This window comes from Letharia columbiana, assembly GCF_014066305.1.
Source record: "Letharia columbiana isolate WasteWater2 chromosome Unknown Sc0000047_s0, whole genome shotgun sequence".
Classification (NCBI taxonomy): domain Eukaryota; kingdom Fungi; phylum Ascomycota; class Lecanoromycetes; order Lecanorales; family Parmeliaceae; genus Letharia; species Letharia columbiana.
In genome coordinates this window covers 111029-121040 of record NW_023501091.1, presented here as the reverse complement: position 1 = coordinate 121040, position 10012 = coordinate 111029, and the positions used below count along the sequence as shown (strand labels likewise).

At 51.7% G+C, this 10012-nt stretch overlaps 3 protein-coding genes across 3 annotated transcripts; 1 reads left to right on the top strand and 2 right to left on the bottom strand.

Annotated features, from left to right (window-relative positions):
* Positions 1-2054: 2054 nt before the first annotated feature.
* Positions 2055-4454, bottom strand: HO173_010242 (uncharacterized protein; the record flags this gene model as incomplete). Its single annotated transcript, XM_037312128.1, has 1 exon — positions 2055-4454. One exon carries the CDS (start codon positions 4452-4454, stop codon positions 2055-2057), a length of 2400 nt encoding a protein of 799 aa, XP_037160922.1.
* Positions 4455-4766: 312 nt separating this feature from the next.
* HO173_010241 (uncharacterized protein) lies at positions 4767-5561 on the top strand (the record flags this gene model as incomplete). Its single annotated transcript, XM_037312127.1, has 2 exons — positions 4767-5026; positions 5126-5561. The coding sequence occupies 2 exons, from the start codon at positions 4767-4769 to the stop codon at positions 5559-5561; spliced, it is 696 nt and encodes a 231-aa protein (XP_037160921.1).
* A 171-nt stretch (positions 5562-5732) lies between these two features.
* HO173_010240 (uncharacterized protein) lies at positions 5733-7218 on the bottom strand (the record flags this gene model as incomplete). Its single annotated transcript, XM_037312126.1, has 2 exons — positions 5733-6192; positions 6260-7218. 2 exons carry the CDS (start codon positions 7216-7218, stop codon positions 5733-5735), a joined length of 1419 nt encoding a protein of 472 aa, XP_037160920.1.
* Positions 7219-10012: the final 2794 nt, after the last annotated feature.

The window sequence follows — 10012 nt, the reverse complement described above, 5'->3', positions numbered from 1 at the left end:
GATCGACCACTTCGAGGCCCCCGGGTCGTACGTATCCCACTTTTTGCCGCCGAAGAGGATATCCTCCTCTTATAATCCAAGCCTAGCTGAGCCTGTCGGCATACTGTGCTCGTGTTCTCGTAATAATATCTCAGAACTTAATGCAGGGTCTCCTCGAAAAAACCCCGACCGCGTGGCGGCTGTACATATTACAGCGCAACGCACCGGTTGGCTGGAAGGACATGCAATTCCGCTTGCGCCCACGAAGAAGCATGCGAATGGTCCGAATGCCCTGTGTACCCCCACCTTCAGGGTGTACCTCTCACGGAGGGAGGTAGGCGCATGATTGCAAAGCACTAGGGAAAAGCGCTTGAAGAGATTTTTAGAATTAGGGTAAACAATCCTAGAGGTGAACAGCTAGTTCAAAAATAAGGCACCAGGCAAAATGCGCTTGGAGAAAACGCGAGACACGGAGAAAGCAAAGCTAGAGACTTGCCGTCGGCAGGATCGGTTCAGGAAACGAAACATACTAGTCAACAAAAGCGTGAAACAGCATTTATCAAGGGACACGAGCTCGCATATGACTCGCCTGTTTGACCGGAAACATTGCAAGAACCTCATCGGAAAGCGAAAGAAAGCAAGGCACCACGCGAACCGAAATGGCACGACCCCGTCCTCTCAATTGAGAGCTTACTCAAGACCCCTTCTTCGACCATCGCTCCAGATGCACAGCAAGCGCTGTTCGTCACCGTCTCTTACCGCCCATCCCAACGGACGGAGAACCCCACCGCACCCCCCAAACCTGCCAGCTGGCACGTACCACCACCTCACTCGTCAAAAGTCTCAGCCAAGCCATCCCGGAGTCTGGAAAACTCGCTCGGCTTCCGTCCCACTCGCGGAAGAAGGACACGATCCCCCTCCCCTGCCTCCCCAGATCCCGCACAACCGCCCACGTCTCCCCTTCCTTCCTTCCCCCAAATACCTCTCGCCGGTCCCCCCCAAACCCCCCTCCCTCCGATCTCCACACCCACCCACCAACCACGCCCCCCCACCCCTCCACTCCACACCCCCAACCCTCCCCACCCCCCACAACCGTCCCCACCGCCCCCAAAACCCCATCCGCACCCCCCCCACCGCCGCATTCCCACTCCCACCCCCCACCCCGACAACGCAGCCGCGCCGTCGAGATCTCCGCCGGCGGAAACAACCTCAACGGCCCCCGGCGTCCGCGGCGTCACCGTCGCGATGACGGACCGTCGGTGGCGCGGGTCTTTTTGCGGATGTGGGGCGCCCGGGGACGACCGGTGCGGGCTGGATGGGGATGGGGAGAGGATGGCGGCCGGTGGTGGGGAGGTTTCGGGCGTGGGCGTGGGCGTGTGTGGACTCGCGTATTATCTAGATTTTTCCTTTTTTTTCTTTTTTGGATCTGCGTGCAGGATTTGGTTGGGGGAGAGAGTGGAGACTGTATTTGCAGAGCCTTCGATATCGGGTGTGTCTGACAGACAGGCATCCGGGGAATTCAAGTGGTTGGTCTGCGTCCGACGCCGTGGATATCCAGCCAGCTTTCTTGTGCTGGGCAGGGAGGACAAAAGATGAGACGACGCCGAGGCTGGATGTTGGGGATTAGGGTGTCAGAATTGGGGGAAATGAGCCGGGGTTTTCCTAGCCGTCAGACGTAGAAGGCATGGAAATTGCCATAGATGCGGGGGTTGACGCCCCTGATTTTGGGCTCTTGGAAGGGAATCAGACCAATGAAACATAGAAAGCATACGATCTCACCAAGCACAAAACGGTGTTGTGAATATGGGCAATTTCACATGAAGTAGAGACTTAAAGGTGATGTTCAACAAACACTGGGACAAAGATAGCATGATCAAACGAACATCTATCAGGATTAGCGATTGGAAGCTGGAATACGATCGATGGATTATCTCTTCTGCGTTTGATACCTACCGTGGGGTATAACAATACAAGCGTGTTTGTCCTATAAGAACAACTCTCAGAAATGACTTCGTGTGCTAGTGCTAAACCAAAACCTAAGAATCATTTGCTCTTTCTCCTTCATCGACCCAAGCTCAATTGGCCTGCACAAATCCAGCCACTGATCCCATCGCCTTCCCAGCTCTGCTTCCACTGCTTCTGCTGTTTCGAGGGCCTGCCGTTCGCATTGACGTAGGACTGACAGGCTGGTTCTCCTTATGCGTATCAACTTGGGTCGCAGGCTCTGCAGGCTCAACTGCAACCTCCTTGCGCTCAGGAGACGCAACTTTCGCAATTGTTTTGGGCTGTGGTGCTGGTGCTGGAGCTGGAGAGCTTGGCCTGGCTTCTGAAGCAGCCGGCAATGGAGTCTTCGGTGACCCAAGGCACAAAGGTTGAGATGGGTCACGGATAGTGGCGACGGGATTGACCTTCGGGGCTTCTTGAGGCTCTGGGTTCTCGACGACAGGCGCATTACTTCCTGTGCCTTCAGTCGGCGCTTGAAGGGAGACAAGGTTTGCTGGATGTGCAGATGCAGAAGCCAGCTCTTCTTGCTCCAGCTTTACAGATTGGCTATCATCGCAAATCGACATCTCTGGCACATCAATGACTTGAGTGGGGTCTAAAGCTTTGCCCTCTTCAGCTATGGTCTGCAACTCCGCTTTTGGCTCGTCGAGAACGGGCCTAGGCGCTTCTTCCGGCGTAAGAGGTGCCACTTGCTCATAGAAAAGCATAAACACCCCTCCCTGCGCCAGAACAGTGTCCTCGTCAACTTCTGTCACATCCTCGTCGCTGAGGCGCCACCAAGGCGTAGTAGAGCTTTCAACATTTGTGTATACATCTGGTTTGCAACTGTACGGAGATCGTCTATAGCAAATGTAATGACCGTTCTCATGCCGTCCATAGTGCGTGATAACAGCTCGAAGCTCGTACATCTTCCCAAAGTCAAGTTTCTCAATGCTGTCTTCGGTCGACAGCATAGACTTAGACGGATCGACATTCCACGTTTCCACACTGTCATCCTCGTTATCCGAGCTTGGGTCACGACCGAGGCACCAAGGCGCCAAGTCCAGCTGCTGAGGAAACCTAACGGTGGCTGAATTTTTGCTCTGGACGCCGGTAAGCTCGTCGAAGTTGCTTCGATTGACGTGAACAACCAATGAACTTGGGCTACGAGCGATGACTGCTTGCCGCGTCTTCGTCGTTGAGACACGCTTGTTCGAAGGTATCTGACATTTCTTCAGCAATTGATCCGAGAAGTCTTCATCTTCCAGGGCTTGAGTGATGATATCGAGTCTTTCTCGTAAAGAGAGTCGCAAAGCTTTTGTCGCCTCATCTGGAGCTGGTTCTCCTTCGCCCGTGTCTGGATGTAATTTAGAAAGTAGCTGCTCCATCTGCTGCTTGGCTCGCAGCAGCGTGCACTTGGCACATTCGACTCCGTTGATTGGCTCTAAAGCAGTGTACTCATCAAGGCACGATCGAACATCGTACATCCATTGCCTACCTAGTGGGACGGTGAGGCAGTTGAAAGGAACCAGAGACAAGCCTTCGACGTAGCCGCACTGCTGGCAGCCAACGCGCTGTGCCAGGAGGCCTTCCAAAGGGTTTCGTACTATGAGAGATGCGACTTCTTCGGGAAGCCGTTCAACATGTATCGTATCTTCAGAAGAAGCAATACTGCTTGTCCGAGGGACCGAGGTCGTCTCTGGCGAACTCGTCCGCGTATCACTCCGTTCTACACCTAGCAAGGTTTCCAGTCCACTACTACCAGGTCTCTTATTCGCAGCCTTCGCAGTATCCTTCTCCAACTCATCCGATATTTTCGAAAAGTACTCTTGAGCGTCCTGCTGTTGCCAGCTGCTCATGCTCTTCAGCTCTGCAGGGGTCCAAAATGTCTTTCCCACATTGGCTGGATCGTTCAACCTGGCAATCGTCTCATTCAGAGCTTTCTGCGTAGGTCCTGATGTCCCTGCTGGATTCGACCTCAGGAAAGCAGGCAGAGACTCCAGTGCAGCCAGACCTTGTAGAACGCTATTCTGATAGCAAGAGTTGTCCCAATTGCCCAAACCCGGTAGACTATTGCTTGGCCGTGCCTTGAAGACGCTGCCAACGTTCGAAATCGTCCTCGTCCGCTGGATTGTGGTCAAGATGCCTGTACCATCCAGACCAAAGATCCGTCTCATGGTGTTACTCTTGCTTGCATGACCCTTTGAGTTGAAACCTGTACTGTCGTTTTGCGCATCGTGGGCCATTGCTGTTCCAAAGCCACTGTCCAGAGCCGATAAGATCTGTGATGGGGTTATATAGACTAAGGAGTTCCAAAGGAGCTCAGACATTGGGAGATTTGTGTAGTCAAGGTACTGGAGGACGTAATAGATGAAAATTAGAAAGAGAACACCGTATGCTGCTGTGGTAGATGATGTTCTTGATGGATAAGGTGAAGTATGGTGCAAAACTTGCAGATGGCTTGGGTCGTGGTAGCCACCTGCGAAGTCCATTATGAAGCGGTGAAGAGCCAAAATGGGGGGGGGTGCCTGTATATTCGAGACAATTATGGAAGGTGCGAAGCCGAGTCAGACCGGGAAGCGGGTAGTAGGAGACATCTCGGGTTGAGCTAACTTGAGAGAGATATGACAGTTTCCAGTATGGATCAATAATGCTAAAAGGTGGTAGTAGTGTCAAAGGTAGAGGAATATGTTGATCAAGCGGAGAGCGCTCCGCAAAGAGTGCCTTCTCACTAGCGTTGTTGAATGTGACCTCCAACTCCAGAGCTACACTTCCTCCACACCACCACAGATGCACCTCTCACGATGACAACCGCAGCTCCAGCCCAACAAGGGCCCAAAACCATCGTCTCGTCCACCCCCCTCCAACCACAGCGCATGCCCCAGCAGTCCCCGCAACACCATGCAGGACTCCGCACGCCCTCGAACCGCAAAACAATCTACGACCGGAACCTCAATCGAACACGTACCGCCGAGCTGAGTCGGGCAAGCTTTGCGTATTTGTTTGGTGAGATGGTTGGTTATGCGCAGAAGAGGGTGACGGGGATACAGGATCTGGAGCGACGGTATGCTTCACGATTTCTCGTCACTTATTGACACCCAGGCGAACAGCTTCACTTTAGCTAGATTGATGACCGGACTGAGCTGACGTAGTCATGTTACAGACTCAACGAAGCAGGCTATCCTCTTGGCCAGCGCCTCCTCCCCCTTCTACTTCTCCGTTCCTCAACCCCCACCCACCCCGCTCCCCGTCCCACTCGCATCCTCCCACTCCTGCAGTTCATCGCCCACACTCTCTGGCGGCACCTTTTTGCCCGCTCCGCAGACTCCATTGAAAGTTCCTCCACCAACAACCATGAATACATGATTTCAGATAATGAACCCTTGGTGAATCAGTACATATCAGTGCCAAAGGAGATGTCGCAATTGAATTGTGCAGCGTACGTTGCGGGGATAATAGAAGGGGTTTGTTGTGGGGTTGGGTGTAAAGCAGGGGTAAGCGCGCACAATGCTGGGGAAGAGGGGGGAATGTGGCCTGGGAAGACGGTGTTCTTGATTAAATTTGAAGAAGAGGTTGTGAAGAGAGAGGGAACGAAGTAGGGAACATAGACAAGCAAGTCGATGGAACTGGGAAAGACATTCAATGAGGGAAAAAAGGCGAAGTAGATTCATGAGCATAGCGTGGCGCTGCAATGGGCATATGCATTGCACGGAGTTCGTAAGGTTGGCATTATGATGGTCTAAGAGCACGATGGACAGACTAAGAGACATCTACTCTTCGCCGCTTGTCGCTTCCATAGCGGTCCTGATCTGGAGAAGGGCTCCGCTTTCGTCTGCTTGGCTCGTCGCGGTATCGATCTCTCCTCGGTGGAGGTGACCTAGAGTATGAGTAGGATCGTCCCCGACTTCTATCTCGATCTCTCCGCGGTAGCGGTGACCTCGAGTAAGAATGATCCCTCCGCCTGGGTGGTGACTGTGAGCGTGAGTAGGACCGTCTTGGTGGGCTTCTCCTTCCCCCGCCCTCGTCAAAGCGTCCGCCTCTATCGCGTCCACGCGGACCTTCTGGTGCGCCCTCCGGCGGCCGTCTTCGCTCTCCAACTTGGATAGTATTTGCTCCAGAGCCACCTTTCCCTCCAGTTCTTTGATCTGGCATAAAACGCTCGTCAAATGTACCATCGGCTTTTCGAGGACCTCTTCCCTCGGAGGTTCCCCATCGCCCAGTATCTTCGCTCTTGAGATCCTTGTACTTAGTCCTGCCCTTCCTTCCCAACTTTGTCATGTCTCTTATCTGCATATACTGCGGGAGTAGCTCACGGTTCGAATCGTCCTGATAGCGACTACCCATGATGTCGCGTCGATCCAGGCCTTCCGCTTTGGCATCATCCTGAAAGAAGGCGCCTTTGTGATAATATTTCTGCATGAAGCCCATCTTGCCTTTACCTTCTTGTTCTTCCTTCTGCTTCTCGATGAAGTCCTTGTCTTCTGCATCCCGTTCCTCCTTGCTAAGGTTGCGTCTCCTTTCGATCTCTTCTCGCTCTTTTTCAGCTATTTCGATGGCCTCCCTCTCCCTTTTCACCCGCTTTAGCTCTCTCAGCTTCCACGCAGCTCGTTCGATCTCGGGGTCGAGGTCATCTGTATCGTCTACCTGCTGAACTTCTTCGATCTCATCGTCATCCCAATCCTTCTTTCCAGCAGCTCGAGCAGCAGCATCCTTTTCTAGTTGCTCCTGGATCATGACATCAGCCTTCTCTTTCCGCCTCGCTTGCTCTTCAGCCCACGTGTCTTCCTCAGTCTTGGTGTCTGGGACGACAACACTGTCTTTCCGCTTGTCCTTCTTGATAAATGTAGGCCGCAAGAGCACCTTTGGAGCTTCCTCCTCACTGCTGCTTTCGTCACTTCCGCTTCCGGGCCCCGACTCTTCATCACTGCTTTCTTGCTCCTCGCTTTCTTCGGTCACAAAGCCTTCTTCCTCTGCGACCCGCGCCGCCTTTTCGGCTTCAACACGTGCAGCTTCTTGCGCAGCAGCTTGCCGTCTCCGCTCATTTAGGTTGACATTCTTGAGGCTACCGGCGATTCTCGTAGCATCTGAAGGGAACGATGACGCCGTCGGGGCTGGTGCTCTGGTTGCCGGTGTAGATTGCTCCTCTTCTCCCGCGGATGCGTCTTCTTCGTCAGACGATGGCTCCTCTGCGACTGCCTTGCCAGGGCGGTATCTAGCCGGCCGGACAGGGTTTGCGGTCATTTTCTTAGAAGACATGGCGCAAAGAAGGCGGCGTAGAGACGTGTCGTCAGGGTTGTATAAGTGCAGCTCAGAGGACTACTCGGCGGAGAGATAGTGTCTGGCCAATTTTGCGATGGTCCAATCCAAGACCAACGACACTACTAAAAGTGAGGCCAAAGAGAAGCTTGTCAGCACCACTCGGGTATCACTCATTTCGCTCACAAGAGGATCTGCTCCCTGAATCAGACCTGAAGTGATTCAACATGTGATTGTTGTAGAATTTGGCCCCACTGGTGCCGGGTGGGCGGAGTGAATCTTTTCCACGCTAGAACCAATTGGGGGTTTTGTCGAAAACCACAAAATAATTCCTTTCGATTTGCTTTAAGGCGTCAACTCCATCTCCCGATCTACAAATTTGTAGAATATTTACGTTTGGACTCTATGTGTAATTTGATATAGGTGGTACACAAGGTAGAGTTCTATTAGAGATGTTTGTTACAATGGCACCCTGCGAGCCTCGATATGAAGGTCTTCTATCCAGGAAACACCTAAAATTAGGCTTCAACTCCCAAATAATTTTATCATTTATTCCATCAAATCCAGCTAAATAATCAAAGCCTAACGGTATCGAAATAGTCAGACTAGAGTAGCTAGTTATAACACTATGCGAAAGTTTAATAAAAAATGGGGAATAAAGATCTTCGCCTTACGGACGTAGCAGACAATAAAAAGCCGAAAAGGATTTCACGATATTCTAGCAGCCAAGAGTCTCGATCGCTTGAGGATCGGCTCGAAAAAATTAATCAGATCTCTCAAAAACAGTATAGAGCATACCTCAGTGGCAGCCCCTCTCTCATGAACTTTAGTGCGATTTGCGGAGAACTGAGTAACTATTGCTGATTCCCGGCGCTATTTTAGCGTGGAACTCATTCCTGATTGACAACCGTAAAGACACTCTGAAAACTCCCAAATCTGGTGTGAACACACTTCGATAACCGAATGTCCAGCCAGCGTAATCGGTACATGGGTAAGTTCAAGTTGCTTGATATTTGTGCTCTATTGACTGTCTTTGACCACTTATCCATTCCTCAAATGGACAAGGCTACTGCAGAGATCTAGACTACAACATTTCCTATTGATCACCAGTCCCCCCAGATTGGACCATAGCCCTATAGTTACCTCACTACATGAAAATTTCTTTATTGTCTCTGGTAGTTTTGGCCTCCTGGTGGGCACCTTCGGTCTTCTCTGTTCTCCGCTCCCATCTCCTGCTTCATGCTGCCGTGACCAAACAAAGCCCTTATATTTCGCATAGATCAAGATACGTGGAAGCCTACTGTGTGCCGCATTGTAGACATGGCCCCCCAAGTACAGAGTGTTTGGTAGTATTCTCAACGAGAGTCCAAGAGCCATGCACGGGTACCCCGGCCTGAAGTTTGTGCTTTTGGAACAGCATGCACCCATAATCTGTACTAGAGTCAGCCCCTTCGCCCCTTGATACCTTATACAGGGAGTCGATGATTCTACGGTCAAGTCTGAGGATCACTTTTCAATGTAAGTATCAGGCTGCGATTGACTTGGATAAGGCGGTAAGCTCTTCCTCTCTCATAGTCCAGGACAGTGCAATTACCCTAGCTTTTGGACGACGATGAGTGCCTTCGAGGCAAATGAGCGAGTGAGTCTATTCGGAGTTGCTATCCTGGGACGGGACGAGAGAAGTTGGTCATGCAACAAGCAAGGGAAAACGTAACATTGAGTGAGTCGACAAGCGAATGCGAAGGACAGTGCAGGTAGAGGGAGCTCGGGTCCACTGTGCGCCTTTAGAAGAGCAAATTGGAACCTAAAGGCGCGCATGAGCGATTTACTCGACTCTATCTATCATTCACGGTCAACTGGATAGAGGTGACGTCTTCGAAATCCTTACCTTTCATTGTAGACATCCTAACGAATGCAGTCAACTATACTATACCTATCGTCGATCCTGACCTTGCTCTTCTTGCCTCTTCAAATCTTGAACGTGGGGTCCGCTCTACCTTCGGACCAGGATGTGCCTGATGGCCAGGAGCGAGTTGGTGAGCGTGACAGCATCGGGAATTCGCTCATGCCATACATATCACCCACGACCCATGGTGGTGGCATCCCGCCCTCACCCGGCAACGCGGTTGATGGAAAAATGACTTCCAACTTGCGCATTGTCTACTACACCATGTCCATGTTCGTTCCATCGGCAGATGCAACTCACAGTCAGCCTCGAATGTACAAGCAAATGTACGCCACCGCCGTCAATTTGTCCACTTCAGTTCTGCCTTCGGTGCGTATCACCTTCACATACGGTGCTTTCACCCTAACATTGACGACCCTTGCGCGAGTAGTCCCGCTGGATGTCGTCATTGCGGTGTTGCAATCTATGATGGCAGGTCTGTCTGCTGTGGGGTTTGTAGCGTCTGTCTTACTGCCTTTGGTGTTGTGTGGATTGTGCTGGCTGCTGTCGAGCTTACGTGCGGTGTCAGACAGAGTATGAATGCGATGCTGGACGGAATGAATGTGAGATAGGAAGGGCTGGAGGCCTTCTTTGCGCTGGGCTGCGTCGACGTCATGGTGAAGAGGATGAAGACTTCTAGTGTAGTAAACGCAGATTGTAGAAATGGTCGATTGGTATGCAGGAGAAAAATCGACTCATGGATGCAGTTCAAGACGCATAAAGTAGTTCTGCAAACACTAGGCTGTTCTTTCGAGAATAGGAACAACCCGCGAATTTTGCTATAACAAACGCCTGATATCCAGAACAACAAAACCGGTGAACTCTATTAAGTAGAGAAGGTGCCGCGAT